Source organism: Bos mutus, chromosome 14, assembly GCF_027580195.1.
Source record: "Bos mutus isolate GX-2022 chromosome 14, NWIPB_WYAK_1.1, whole genome shotgun sequence".
Lineage (NCBI taxonomy): Eukaryota > Metazoa > Chordata > Mammalia > Artiodactyla > Bovidae > Bos > Bos mutus.
In genome coordinates this window covers 65636627-65652990 of record NC_091630.1, presented here as the reverse complement: position 1 = coordinate 65652990, position 16364 = coordinate 65636627, and the positions used below count along the sequence as shown (strand labels likewise).

The 16364-nt window shown below is 35.1% G+C and overlaps 1 protein-coding gene across 1 annotated transcript in view; it reads left to right on the top strand.

The window, feature by feature from the left end:
- The window catches only part of ATAD2 (ATPase family AAA domain containing 2), a 63851-nt gene that overhangs the window by 21673 nt on the left and 25814 nt on the right, over positions 1-16364 (top strand). The window contains exons 9-13 of the mRNA XM_070382438.1: positions 4616-4723; positions 9035-9143; positions 9406-9521; positions 13744-13918; positions 14770-14858. Of these exons, the coding sequence (XP_070238539.1) occupies positions 4616-4723; positions 9035-9143; positions 9406-9521; positions 13744-13918; positions 14770-14858 (597 nt within the window). The remainder of the gene's footprint in view (positions 1-4615; positions 4724-9034; positions 9144-9405; positions 9522-13743; positions 13919-14769; positions 14859-16364) is intronic.

The window sequence follows — 16364 nt, the reverse complement described above, 5'->3', positions numbered from 1 at the left end:
TTCTTCATTCTCCCGAGTAATAGAAGATTTTCTGATGCAATAGAATTTTCTGGGTAATAGTAGCATTATAGTAGTTCATGAATGAGGAAGCTTGTAAGGGAAGCCTAAAAAGGCAGGACACAAGTAAAAGTTCATATTTTTCATAATTTAATTTTTAGAGTTTCAAAATCATAAGTGTACATTCTGGATTTCTTGTTTCTTCATCCCTTTTCATACAGCCACAGCCCAGAAGGATAGAGGATGAGAAAGACAACCTGTTGGGGCTGCTAGAGATAAATTGCACTGAAAGGTGCCCATACTGTCGGTACTTTTCATAGGCCCTGTAGGATATTGTTAAAGACCAGTATTTTGATAGTGAAATTTAATGATCCTCAGAAAAGGAAAGTAAAGTGTAGTACGCACTGGAGTCCTCATTAGCATAGTACCCAGGGTGGCTGCCTGACTCATAGGACAGGCTTCTGTTTGAGCCAACAGAAGTGAGAGGCTGGCAGTTACTTTGAAATTTGATTTCTTCTCCCATATTTAATGGGTTTATATATCTGGGAATAACATGATTGTTGACTGACGACCTCTGTAGTCACCAGCTTGTGGTGGGTAGCAGGTGGGTTTTTCTTTTCTTTTTGCCACTTTGGTGCTGGAGTTCCCTTATTTGGTTCACAGGGAATACTCTTTCTCTATGGAGAGTATCTTATGTTACTGTATAATTCCTCGGGTACAGGATTTTCCCCCCTCCTATTATTTAACAAATATTGGAATACTATTATGTGCCACATACTATGGATATAAAAATGGCTCAGCCAGAATTCCTGCCCTTGGATCTCAGACTAGTGGTGGATTCTAACACATTTGAAGTATGAAGCAAGAGATTTAGCTGTTCCATGAGTTACATTAGTGACCTTTGTATTGGTTTTGATAACTCCCTTTAAACTTCTTCATTTTGATAACAACTTTATTGTGATATAATTCACATACCATATAGCCTACCCATTTAAAGTGTACAATTCTTGCCTTAAAAAATAACCCTGTACTCTTCAGTTATCACTCCAATCCCTCAAGCTCTAAGCTACCACTAGTCTACTGTCTGTCTCTATAGATTCTGGGTATTTCATATAAGTGGAATTTTTTTGTGACTGGCTTTTTTTGCTTATTAAAACAGTTTAAAGGTTCATCTACATTGTAGCATATATCAGTACTTCATTCTTTCTTTTTTTAATAATCTTTTTCTTCAGGTTTTGGCTATGCTGAGTCTTCGTTACTGCCCACAGGCTCTCTCTAGTTGTGGTCACGGGCTTCTCATTGTGGTGGCCGCTCTTGTGGAGCACAGGCTCTAGGCTCACGGGCTTCAGTAGTTGCAGCACGAGGGCTCAGTAGCTGTGGAACATGGGCTTTGTTGCTCTGCAGCATGTGGAATCTTCCCAGACCAGGCAGGGATCAAACCCATGTCCCCTAAATTGGCAGGAGAATTTTTTTTTTTTAATTGATCTTGTAAGACCTCAGAAAATTGAAGCAACACTTATGCTTATCCCTACCCAGGTAAATCTTTGGTCAAAGGCAGAATTCATTTTTAAGAGAAACAAGAATGGCCGGCAAATTCTTAACTACTGGACTACCAGGGAAGTCCCACTTTATCCCTTTTTATTGGCAAATAAGATTCCTTTGTATGAATGTACCATATTTTGTTTATCCCTTTATTAGTTGATGTACATTTGGGTTGCTTCTACTTTTTTGGCTATTATGAGTAATTCTGTTAGGAACATTCATGTGTAACTTGTTGTGTTACATGTTTTGGTTTCTCCTGGATATATACCTGGAAGTGAAATTGCTGGATCAGATACTAACTATATTTAATGTTTTGAGAATTGCCAGATCATTTTTCCAAAATGGTTGCTGCACTTTACATTCCCACAGTGTACTAGAGTTTCAGTTTCTCTACACCTTTACCAGATGTTTTGAATGTAGCCCTTTATACACTTTTTTTTTCTGTGAATTTTCTGTGCCAGGGTGGAGTTAACATCTCATTTCTTCTGACAGCTTTAATGGCAGTCATTTTGCTTAGCCTTTTTACTTTTTCTTGAAGAGATCAACCTCTGTTTATAGTTCGTATCCTGCTTAGGCAGGGAAACAAAACACAAATCCGAAAAATCGTTGGAACTTTGCTCTTAGTGAAACTTGCAGCCACCATGCAGGATCTTCCAAGGGTCTCTTGGCATACTTACACAGCAGAGCTTCAGAAATGCTGCCTTAAAGTAGGATTTTCTGTCTTTCTTGTGGTTGCTAACCTCTCATCATCTAAGGTTTATTCTCTAGCTTCAGTTTGCAGTTTCTGAAACAAACCTACCACCTTTAAACAAGAAGGTAACATAAATAGCACAGTTGCTTCACTAGTGTTTCAAAGTATTCCTTACTGGTTGTCAAGGAACTAGAATTGACCTCTCTAGAAGTTCTAGTTGGATTCATAGTGCAGGTCCCAGTGCTGTCTGTGTCAGATTTTCAAAACTTCTTAGTTTTGAAGAAGTTTTGGGAAATAGGAAGAAAATGGGAAGAAAGAAAAAGAGTGAACGGGGGTTATATGTGTTTAGAATTTTTTTCAACTGAAATAATAGACTTTCTGCAGTGTAGTGCAATTCTGAAGAGCTAGGACTGCCTAGATTGTGAATTCACTTCTACCACTTAACTTATTAGTGACCTCTTCCAAGTTACTTAACCTGTCCATGCTTAACTTTTTGATCTGTAGAATGCAGACAATAGCACCTATTTCATAGTACTGCAGAGTAGATGAGTTAATACATGTAAATCACTTAAAATAGTACCTGGCGTATGTTAAGTACTATTTGCATTTGTTACTGCACTTTAATGGTTAAAGGTAATCCCTACTTTGCAAATCAGACGTTGGAAACTGTGTCAGTACACAAGATTTTGCAGTTTGCTTATAATTTTTTGATTTATGAAATAAACAACTGGAGATCATCAGTGTGGTAGTGTACAGAATGTGAACCATTTTTTTTAAATAGACAAAGGTTTTGAATTCTGACACTGTCACTGACTAATTCTGATATTTTAAGCAGATTAGTTGAACTGTGAGCCATATTGGCCCTGATTATACAATGAGCCTACTAATACGTACTTGTCCAGAGTTTTAATTGTTTAAATGAGATATGTCAACTGCTGGGTACAAGAAACAGTCAATGCTAGTCCTTTTTATTAATTTAGTCTTAATTATGTGCATACCTACTGAATTCACAGACAGTTATGTGTACTTTGTAATTGTGAAGGTCTCTTTATAATATTAATGGTAGTATTTAAATAAGTTTTTCATATAAAATTGTAGACTTGTACTAGATATTTTTAGTTTCAGGCAGATCACAAAATTGGTCTTAGGCGTGTTTGAGTGGTTGGATGGTGGAGGATTATCAAAACCCTGGGGCTGTTTATGTTTCAGCATTCGGATTTGTGGCCAGGGGTAGAGTTACAAAGATAATATACAACAATCATAATGTGCAACATTAACATTTGTAAGTGTGTCTGGGCCCCCAGTGTGTAGTCAAATGTATTAATTTTATAGCAAAACATATGAATAATCATAGTAAGTGGGACAAATAGAGATTGTGAATTTGCATTGTGAAATGCAAAACATTTCAGGTCATGTTTTGCTGCTAAGTGAATAATGGAAAAACTTGTTTACAGGGTTTTTCTAGGTACAAGATTCTGGACTTCAATTTTCAGATAATAAATTGTGAACTTCTGTATTTTTGGACATACCTACTTAACCATGATTGTATTCTGACTCAGGAAATGCTGTCCACCCTGAGCCAACAGAATGATTAAAAGTTTTCCCAGCCAGATTTCTTTGCTTTTATTCCGTGAGTCGTTTGCAACTGTCCAAAGGTAGAAGTGATTTAAAAACTTTTTTGAGATTGTAACATTCGGTACTTCATCTGATACTACCAAGCAGGCTAAGATTTTGAGTATTTTTCTCTCTCTCTCTTTTTTTTTTTGTAAGTAGGAAAATACAGGCTTGTATGGGTTGAGTAACTCATCCACGTTTACACAACCATTAAATGGCAGTTGTGAATTTAGAGTTGAGGATACACTATAGATAAAAGACCATCTGTTTTCTCACTGTTTCTTAGCTTTTTTTGATCCCTCTTAATCCCCTTTGGTTTACATTAAAAATTCTAAAGAAAAAAAATTATCGTGTTCTCCTTTGAATATTATTTGACATTTCAAAATAGGTGATTCCCTTCCAAATGTAAATTATATATAGTATAATCTTGAAAATACTTTCTAAAATTACAATCCCAAAGATTGTAAAACCCTCTTTATCATACCTTCTCTTTGAGTATACCTGACTTATATTAAGACAAGAAGTCACTCTGTCTGGACCATGTTTTGTCTTAATGATGCCTGTAGCTTCCTATCTTTTCCATTCTCAGTTATCCAAGTCTTTTATTTCCTTCAGAAGATTCAACCAACAAAGCTCACTTCATTGATTCAGCAAATATATTAATTTTATGATAAACATTTTTGGATCACTAGGTATTTTTAGGTATTTCTGATATTTGTATTGTATGTTTCTCCTGCCTTCTTCCATTATGATTTCAGTTTACCTCTTTAGGCGAAGGCATGCAATCCACAGTAGTGACTCTACTTCATCCTCCTCTTCAGAAGACGAACAGCAGTTTGAGAGGAGAAGAAAAAGGAGCCGTAATAGAGCTATCAACAGGTAAGTGCTTGTTGATTCCTTTAAAACTGCCAGCTTTTTTAAGTAGAAAGAAAAATGAATAATTCGGGAATATGTACAGCTTGGCACATAATAAACAATTAGTTAAAAATTTATATACCAGTTTAATATATAAGCCTTAATATATAATAACTCGTGTTTGAAATATCTGAGGTTGAAACTAACTGTGGTTAGAACATATTTTTTTTAATTTATATATTTTTGGCTGCACTGGATCTTTGTTACTGTATGTGGGCTTTCTCTAGCTGTGGTGAGCAGGGTTTTCTCTTCATTGCAGTACTTCTCACTGCAGTGGCTTCTCTTGTGGAGCACGGGCTCTAGGCACACAGGCTTCAGTAGTCACAGCACATGGGCTCGGTAGGCCCAGCTGCCCCATGGCATGTGAGATTTTCCCAGACTAGGGACTGAACCCATGTCCTCTGCATTGGCAGGCGGATTTCTAACCATTGGACCTCCAGGGAAGTCCAGAGCATACGTTTTCTTATAAAACCAAAATGCTGCTTGGTAAACACTGACTTGAGGAAATAACTGTTTTTTCACTGAAATTTTTTTTTCTGTTTATAATGATAAAAAAATTCTTATTGTAGAACTCTTCAGGAAAATTGAAAGGTTAACTTATTTCATAACTGCTTGTAGTGTAAGTTCAGACATACTAAATCAGCTCATTTGATTTTTCACAATAATCATAAAAACAGGGCAAAAATTACTCCCATTTTACGGATATGGGGGGTAAATGAATAATTCAGTGCTTGGATTCTAACAATGCAATATTTGTAGGGTAGAAAACAATGTTTGATAAAGCGACTAGAACATATTGAAGGGGCATGCAAACCAATCATTTTTTATATCCTAAGTTCTATTTTATATCCTAAGTTCTATGTGTTTTTTAAATCATGTTAGCTCTGTTCTATTCAGTATGCTGGGCTTCTCCTGGTGGCTCAGCGGTTAAGAATCTGCCTGTGATGCAGGAGCCGTGTGTTTGATCCCTGGGTCAGGAAGTTCCCCTGGAGGAGGAAATGGCAATCCTCTCCAGTATTCTTGCCTGGAGAATCCTTGAACAAAGGAGCCTGGTGGGCTATAGTCCACAGGGTCGCAAAGAGTCAGACATGACTGAAGCAACTTAACACAGCATTCAGTATGCTGGCTACTAGCCAACCACATATGACACTTAAAATGTATCCATAGCTCATCTGAATTGAGATTTACCATCCGTTTTTGTAAAAAACACACTCTTGGATTTCAAAGACTTAGTACAAAAAAGAGAGTGTAAAATATGTCAATTTTTTAAATATTGATTTTGTGTGATGAAATATTTGGGATATATTGAGACATATTGTTTTCTGAGGAGGCCTTACAAATAGCTATGACTAGAAGAGAAGCGAAAAGCAAAGGAGAAGAAAGATATTTGAGTTTAGAGTTCCAAAGAATAGAAAGGAGAGATAAGAAAGCCTTCCTCAGTGATCAGTGCAAAGAAATAGAAGAAAACAATAGAATGGAAAAGTCTAGAGATCTCTTCAAGAAAGTTAGAGATACCAAGGGAACATTTCATGCAAAGATGGGCACAATAAAGAACAGAAATGGTATGGACCTAACAGAAGCAGAAGATATTAAGATGAGGTGGCAAGAATACACAGAGGAACTATACAAAAAAGATCACAATGACCCAGATAACCACGATGGTGTGATTACTCACCTAAAGCCAGACATCCTGGAATGCAAAGTCAAGTGGGCCTTAGGAAGCATCACTACGAACAAAGCTAGTGGAGGTGATGGAATTCCAGTTGAGCTGTTTCAAATCCTAGATGATGCTGTGAAAGTGCTGCACTCAGTATGTCAGCAAATTTGAAAACTCAGCAGTGGCCACAGAACTGGAAAAGGTCAGTTTTCATTCCAATCCCAAAGAAAGGCAATGCCAAAGAATAGTCAAACTACCGCACAGTTGCACTCACCTCTCACGCTAGTAAAGTTAATGCTCAAAATTCTCCAACCCATGCTTCAACAGTACATGAACCGTGAACTTCCAGCTGTTCAAGCTGGATTTAGAAAAGGCAGAAGAACCAGAGATCAAATAGCCAACATCTGTTGGATCATTGAAAAAGCAAGAGTTCCAGAAAAACATCTGCTTTATTGACTATGCCAAAGCCTTTGACTGTATGGACCACAACAAACTGGAAAATTCTTAAAAAGATGGGAATATAAGACCACCTGACCTACCTCTTGAGAAATCTGTATGCAGGTCAAGAAGCAACAGTTAGAACTGGACATGAAACAACAGACTGGTCCAAATAGGGAAAGGGGAACATCAAGGCTGCGTATTGTCAGTCTGCTTATTTAACTTACATGCAGAGTACATCATGAGAAATGCTGGGTTGGAAGAAGCGCCAGCTGGATCAAGATTGCTGGGAGAAATATCAATAACCTCAGATATGCAGACAACACCACCCTTATGGCAGAAAGTGAAGAGGAACTAAAAAGCCTCTTGATGAAAGTGAAAGAGCAGAGTGAAAAAGTTGACATAAACCTCAACATTCAGAAAACTAAGATCATGGCATCCAGTCCCATCACTTCATGGCAAATAGATGGGGAAACAGTGACAGACTTTATTTTTTTGGGCTCCAAAATGACTGCAGATGGTGACTGCAGCCATGAAATTAAGACACTTGCTCCTTGGAAGAAAAGCTATGACTAACCTAGAAAGCATATTAAAAAGCAGACATTCCTTTGCCAACAAAGGTCCATCTAGTGAAAGCTATGGTTTTTCCAGTAGTCATGTATGGATGTGAGAGTTGGATTATAAAGAAAGCTGAGCGTCAGAGAATTGATTCTTTTGAACTGTGGTGCTGGAGAAGACACTTGAGAGTCCCTTGGACTGCAAAGAGATCCAACCAGTCCATCCTAAAGGAAATCGGTCCTGAATATTCATTAGAAGGACTGATGCTGAAGCTGAAACTCCAATACTTTGGCCATGTGGTGCCAAGAACTAACTCATTGGAAAAGACCCTGATGCTGGGAAAGATTGAAGGCAGGAGGAGAAGGGGACGACAGAGGATGAGATGGCTGGATGGCATCACCGACTCAATGGACGTGAGTTTGAGTAAACTCCAGGAGTTGGCGATGGACAGGGAGGCCTGGAGTGCTGCAGTCCATGGGGTCGCAAAGAGTTGGACACAACTGAGTGACTGAACTGAACTGAGACATATAAAATACATTATTAAAATAGTATACTCTTTAGTGTGGTTAATACACTTTGGTGTGCATTTCATTTCTATTGGACAGCAATGAGTTAGATCATTCAAAAGTTATGTACTTGCCTTCATTTTATAGAAATGTGCATTCAGTCCTATTAATTTTATATTATGCAGTTCTATTAAGGATTACTTAAATATCTTTTTAAAAGCCACAATTGAAAACTTTTCCATCTTAAGCTTGGCAGTATAAATTTCTCATGGAATTTGAAACTAGCAAGAATTGTCACTTGGGGAGAAGATGGTGTGCTTTTACTTGTATTTAGTAGTAGCAGGGATTCTTTGCTTAGGCATTCTTATACAAGTATCTTAACATCTTAACTTTTAACATGAGCGTTTTCATTCTTCCATCTATAAAACAAGAGCTTTTTCTAGGTATATTTTTTTGTAACCTACTGTAAATGTTTTTGAAAGTAATTAGGAAAGTAGTGATTCACTCTTGCTTGAAAAGATTGACATGGATCCAGGTGCTGGTGGGCTCTGCATATTTTGCTGAGAGGTATAATAGCAGGGTGGTGGCAGATCTGGAGTCAGGCTGCTTGGGTTTGATTCCTAGATCTGCCACTTATACTATCTGTGTGATCCTGAGCAAGACAGTTAACCTTTCTGTGCCTTGGCTTTCTTTTAAAATGGGAAAAATAATAATACCTATGTCGTAAGAGTATTGTGAGGATTTAATGACCTTGTAGTTGTTTAGCATCTAAACTAAAACTGTGTCCAGCAAATGATAGTGTCTGTAGGTCAGACACTATCGTTATAATGTATGTTGATACTTCCTGAACTCTCAACCATGAATTACTTTATGTTGCCGTGGTATCTTGTGATATTTTCATTAAATTGTATATCTTTAATAATAAGCCTTCGGATGTAAATATTTCTAACACTATAAGTTCTCAACTAGTAAAGAAAAGGAGGAACTCAAAACACATAATCTCATGATTACTCCATTTGGAATTTTTTTAATTCTTAAGAAAAATGTCTATATTCTAACATGGAATTTGGGAGAGGAAAGTGGTGTTTGATGAATGTTTGGGGTTTGTAATCTTAGGTGCCTCCCACTAAATTTTCGCAAAGATGAATTAAAAGGAATTTATAAAGATCGAATGAAAATCGGAGCAAGCCTTGCAGATGTTGATCCAATGCAACTAGATTCTTCAGTGAGTACAGTCTGAGATGTATTATTTTAGTTTAAAATTTAAAAAGAAAGCAGTGTTTTATAAGAAATTTTTTATCTTTGTAGAACCTTTTCTTTTTTTTGTAACCTTTAGGCCACAACTGTTGCTCAGTTGTTCCTGTTAAGTTACTGTTACTCAGTTGACTATGTGTGGCTTGGATATAATTTAAGAATGGAATAAGATTTTAGCTTTGACTCAGATTTTGACAAATCTCAGAATGTCTATGTTTCCCTTCTATTAACAGGTACGATTTGATAGTGTTGGTGGCTTGTCTAATCATATTGCAGCTCTAAAAGAGATGGTAGTATTTCCATTACTTTATCCAGAAGTCTTTGAAAAATTCAAAATTCAACCTCCAAGGTAATTTAATTATACTTTTTATTTTAGGTAAAATCTTTCCTGTGCTATGTCCAGAAACCGCTTCTCTCTTGAAAATTTCCAGGTCTAGAGTCATTTGTTATACTTGCCCTTGCAAGGTCCTGGGTGATTTGAGTATTTTTACTTTCTCAATGTTTAAGATGAAAAATGGTTTCAAAATTGATTCTCCATTAAAAAAATCATTTCCCGTGACTTTTCATACATTTAGTAAAATTCTTGTCTTACATACTCTTTTTTTCCTTTCAGCTTTGTGATTTGGTTTTAAATTTATATCAAAGTAATATATGTACATAGTTTTTTAATGTATGTATTTTTATTTTATTTTTTCAGAGTAGTAAAAGATGTTTTTCAGTTTTCACAATCAATAGCCAGATAAAAAATAAAAGATAATTGTAATTGCAAGCTATAATGGGAACATGATTAACTTAACAGTATAAATTATTGTTTTATAACAGCATAAAATAATTACATACAATTGGGAGGTCAAGCAGAGTGATGTAGTAAGTGGAAGTGCATACATGCACATAATTTTTTAATATATGTATTTTCATTTTGTACTGAAGTATATCCATGGACAGAGGCGCCTGGAGGGCTACAGTCTGAGATTGCAAAGAATCAGACACAGCTGAGCTCCCATGTGCGCATAGTTGATTATATACATACATAACTTTAAAAGTCAGATAGCACCGTAAGTTTCACAAAGAAAAATTTACAAAAGTAGGGTAGGCCCTCTTCAAAGCTTCTTCATTTTAATTTTTCTGTTTTTTAAATTTGTTTCTGTCTTTTGGCCACACTATGAATCACCGGGGAAGTCCCTCATTTTTCTATTTTAGACACAATTTATAGACTTCTAAGGATGAACAGTGGCTATTTGGCTCCTTTACTTTCCCTACCCTCCATACATAAATATTTATTCCCCTTCCTTAATACTTTCAGTAGTTTATTTGTACACGTATAAACTTACTGAATCAATTTTCAGTGTTTGCTTTATGCCTATATATTTTTTTGCAGTCGAGCCATATATAACTGTATTTTTTCTTTTATATCTCTCCTCTCCCCACCAACTTTAATATTTGCTGTTTTGGTGACAGGAGGGTAGGGGTTTTTTGTATCACCATCCTTTTTAAAATTTTAATCACCATCCTTTTTTTATCTTCTTTCTTCTAGTTGTTATACCTTACTTAACCAGTTTTTAAACCCTAGTTCCTGATTTTCTTTTCCTTTTATAATTTTTTTCCCTGAATCACCCTCTATGGAAACATTGATTTAAGTAAACTTTTAAAAGTTTGTAGGCTTTTTAAAGCATAAATCATTTTAGTTAAATTGAAGCATAAATCAATTATAGTTAAACACTGGTGAATTAAAAAAATTAATCAAAAAATATAGAATATTAAATAGTGATTTAATGATGACAGGACATGTTGAAAGTACCTAGTTAAAGTCATTTAGTGAATTTTAGGGAATTCCTGGCAATCCAGTGGTTAGGACTTCATGATCTCACTCCCAGGGGCCTGGGTTCAATCCCTGGTCAGAGAGCTAAGATCCCACAAACCACAGGTTGTGGCAAAAAAAAAAAAAAAAAGTGGTTTAGTGAATTAAAGCAACAATGACAAATTAGAACATTCTCTAACATCATATACAAAAATAAACTCAAAATAGACTAACTTTAAGACCACAAACCATAAAACTCCTAGTGGAAAACATAAGAAAAATAGAACTTTTATCGTAAATCATAGCAATATTTCTTTGGATTCATCTCCTAAAATGAAAGCAAGATAAATAAATGGGACCTAATTATATTTTACGCTTTTTCACAGCAAAGGAAACCACTAACAAAACAGAAAGGCAACGTATAGAAGAAAATATTTGCAAATGATATAACTGATAAGGGATAAATATCCAACATATATAAAAAGTTCATACAATTAAACATCAGTGAAACAACCTGATTTAAAAATCGCCAGAAGAATTGAATAGACGTTTGTCCAAGGGGACATGCACGTGGCCTACAGGCACAGGAAAAGATACTCAGCATCACTAATCATCAGGGAGATGAAAATCAGAACCACAGTGAGGTATTACCTCATACCTGTCAGGATGGCTGTCGTCAAAAGGACAAATAGTAAATGTTGGCGAGGATGTGGAGAAAAGGAAACCCTTATATGTTGTTGGTGGGAATGTAAATGGGTGCTGCCACTGTGAGAAACAGTATGAAGGTTTCTCAAAAAATTATAGAACTACCGTCATATACCAGCAATTCCACTGTTGGGTATATGTCCAAAAAAAAGCACTAATTCAGAAAACACACATGCACCCTAGTGTTCATAGCAGTATTATTTATAATTGCCAAGATACAGATGCAACCTAAGTGTCCACATCAGCAAATGAATGGATGAAGAAGACGTGGTATAAATATATACACAGTGGAGTACTGCTGAGCCATAAACAGAGAATGAAATATTGCCATTTGCACCGACACGGATGGGATTGGAGGCCATTTTGCTGAATGAAATGTCAGAGAAAGGCAAATATATATGATATCGCTTTTATGTGAAATCTAAAAATACAGCAAACTAGTGAATATGAGAAAAAAGCAGATGCACAGATAATAGAGAACAAACTGATGATTACCAATGGGGAGAGGGAGCTGAGAAGGGGCAGTGTATGGGTAGGGGATTAAGAGGTATAAACTGTTAGGTATAAAAGAATCTACCAGGGTATATTATACAAAATGGGGAATCGAGCAGATATAAAAACTGAATGGAATATTGCCTTTAAAAATTGTAAATCACTGTATTTTACACCTCTAACTTAGTTAATAATGTATATCAGCTATACTTCTATTTAAAAAATTAAATTAGACCAGTTCCTTCCATTTTTTTCTCTTCATTTCCACTTTCTTACATTTCTCTTTTCTTAAATTTCTGCTCATAAAAAATCAACATATGATTGTGTTAAACTATTTTTATATGGTATGTTCTCTTTCCATTTCAATGGCTGAATGATACTCCATTTTGTGGATGCATCACATTTTATTTAATTGATTCTGCTATTGCCGACTATTTTGTTTTCTCCTAAGTTTTTGTTATTACAGATAATTAGTACCATGAACATCTCCATTGCTTCCTCTTTATGGGAATCCTTACTTTTTTCTTTAAAATAATCTCACAAATAAAACTATGGGCCCAGTAAATATATTTAAAAAAAAAATCTGTTTCTGTCTTGGCTTTTGTCCATTGAAATCACTGATTTATTCCATTTAAATTCTGATTGTTTTCTAAACAGTTTTTTTTCCGCATCTGCATTTGATTATGTCTGTTTCCTGTTATTTTTGTTTTGACTGTGCTGCAGGGATTGCAGGATCCTAGTTCCTCAGCCAGGGATTGAACCCAGACCCTTGCAGTGAAAGCGCTGAATCATATTCACTAGACCGCCAGGGAATTCTCTTAATTTTTCTTTTATATTTTATCCTTGACTTTGAATAGATTTATTTCATCCATCACTTTTTTGTTTGGCCATTCTTATTCTGTCGTTTCTGTTTTTCTGAAATCTTTAACTTTTCAACTAAATCACTGTTAGATAGTTAAGGAGCAGTTACTTGATCATTTCTATGAAGAGTGCGAATATAACTCATTTTCTTAGAATTCTGCCATGAGATCAGTGAATAACTTTGGGAATAGGTGAAAAACTGCATTACCCCATGACAGTGCAGTGATATCACCAGAAATTATTGTGAATTGTTTACATTGTCCTAGTGCCTATCACCCAGCCACTACTTCAATTTCTCTCTTTTATCCTACTTTATCTCATGGTCATTCCCACCATTTTCTTTCAAAAGTTTTGGTGTTATGTTACTGACACTCAGACCAAGGATGATACTTGAGATCTGCTATTCTTCCCACTGATATGTTATAAAAGTAAACTGTCACTCATACCTTTTTTGCAAGATAAGGTAATATGGACAGATTTGAATGAATAAAAGAATGTTTATTTCTTTCAAATGTTTCAAATAAAGGGTTTATTTAGTTTCAATATTCATTTTGTAGTATGAATATTAATCCCAGGTTTTAAGTTGTGCTTTGTGTATTGAAATGTTTCAGTTGTCTTGTTTACTTTCTTATTCACTAATTATATTCATGAAATTGATCTCTAATTCTGTTTAGCCTGTTTTTTAATGTATCGCTAAAATAATACTCTTTTACAGAGGTTGTTTGTTTTATGGTCCACCTGGAACTGGAAAAACTCTGGTTGCTAGAGCACTTGCCAATGAGTGCAGTCAAGGGGATAAAAGAGTAGCATTTTTCATGAGGAAAGGTGCCGATTGTCTGAGTAAGTGGGTAGGAGAATCTGAGAGACAGCTGCGATTGCTATTTGATCAGGTATGATATTAAAATTTGCTTATATAGATCTGTAATCAATGTAGATTAAGTTTGTAAGGATTGGATAAAGTTTGCATTTAATCACTTTTCATAGAAATAGACTCAAAATAATTATGTCAAATATATAATGTTTCTAGATTATTTTCCTTTGTATGTCTTGATTACACCAACTTATGACAAACAATTTTAGAGAGAAAAGAGAAAAGAATAATTGGGTCTAAATTCTTCTTAGGTCTCGTATCTAGAGAAAGAGTGATATTTTCATAAAGAGATAACACTAGTGAGTTTATGTCTCACTATGCAAGCTGAAGATTAGCTCTGCCTGAGTGGCTTTCAGTTTCATATCCCAGATGTATTGACAGTTAGTTAAGAGATAATACATTCTGATCTACTGAGGCATATTGCTGCAAATACTTTTATATCTCTTTATAAAATTCACTGAGGCTTTTTTAATTTCAATTTTACTGAAATTGATTTTAAACTATAGCATCTTGTTAAATGTTTTCTCATCCTGACATGGAGGAAGGCTGTGTCACTGTCTTCTGTTCTTTGTTTTGCTTTGACAGTTGGTCTTCTATAGATGTTTTTTGTGTCCCGATAATTATAGCTATATGAAATCTAAGGGATATAACCAGTGGAGTATGTATTTTGAATATTTCCAGCTGAATATACAAATAAATCACATGCTGTTAATAATTTAGTCTGAATCCTTAAAACACAATTCTTGAATTTACAGTTATATTTTTTAAAACTTGTTAAATGCAAGTAGGAATGAATTTAAAGTGGTTTATATTGAGTCTACATATTTGAAGTCTTTCATGATAGCCTGCAATCACTGGACTGCTTTCTAGGCCTATCAGATGCGCCCATCAATTATTTTCTTTGATGAAATTGATGGTCTGGCCCCAGTACGATCAAGCCGACAAGATCAAATTCACAGGTAAAACTTGCTTGATGGTACTTCTGCCTTTCTCCCTATATTCTGAGCTGTATTAATGTTGCAGGAGGGATAGAATGTTAAACAGTAAGAAACTTTATAAACCAGTTGTTTGGTAGTAGAAACCATTGTATAGTACAAAAAAGAAAAGTGAACCTGTTCTAAATGGTAGGATGTTCTCAAACACAATATTGGTTATAGATTTAACTTGTGATACAGACTTAAATGCCCACTGGCCCAGTGAGGTAAATAAAGGCATATAAAATGAGTGAGGCAGGCCAGAGATAAGAGTAGGTCAGGGAAATGTGTTTGAATGTCTAATTGTCAGAGAATAGTCAGTTGCTTTTAGCTCCAGCCTATTGAAGTGCAAAAGCTGACTCAGATTTGAAAAATAAGTTTTCTCTTTCTTAAATTTTATGTATGTTAACTGTCTTTTAGATGTTGCCAGCTAGGTCAGATGCTTTAAAGGCACTACCTGAGCCAAGCAAAATATATCTTAGTGTATGACCACTAGTTTAAGTTTCTAATACTAGCTCAACTTCCTCATTTTCAGAATGAGAAACTTGCATCTCCCCTGTGATAACTGTGTACCCAGGGGAGCAGTTTTCATTAGTGCCACTGCCTCAACTTGAATCTAAATTACTTTAGTCCTAGTTCATCTTCAGTTCTTCAGACCTTCTTCTTCAATGTAACTACTTAATTAATTTGGGATACCCAAAAGCAAATGTTTGCATGCCTTCATAATGCCAGTATTATTTTTACCATAGATGTTGTAAAAGAGGAACAAGATGTAAAAATATGAATGATATGTAGGTTTTGGCTCTTCTAATGCCTAACAACATTTACTGTATTATTATACCCTTCTTTGACTTGATGCTGTAGAATTTTATTTGTTGCTCTGAGTAAATTAAAATGTTTACTACTGTATGATTAAAAACAGTTGTGTGAGCTCATACCTACCAATAATGATGCACACTTTTTAAATGTGACTCATTTCGATATCAGCTATACTGTATTCATTGTGTTAATAGGAATAACACTAGCACCATCACTTTTCAGTCAAGCAGTTGAGTAACTACTGTAGTTTGGAATAATTCTAAAAGGGATTGAAGAAATTTCAGCAACAAATACAGAATAATTTTAGCAAGCACTTGGCCATTTCAAATATGTGTTTTTAAGAGAAATTTTATCGTACAAGTTTTTTGGGTTTTTTCCAAAGACTCAAAAAATTTTGGAGAAAAACGTTTTTGCTAAATTAAGCTTTTTTAGAAGTTAGCACACTGACCATGATTAAACTATATTCTGTGTCTTATTGTTTCTGATAATATTGTAGGATAATGTAAATAAGTAATTATGTGACTACATTAGAAAATAAGATTTTTAGCCCAAGAGAAAGGGGATGCAAATATAAAATAAGTTAAAACCCTTGGATCTTTATCTGAATTGGAATATCAGTATGAACTCATGATGAAATTTATTTTTGAAGAAAAAATAATTCCTGTCTCTGGA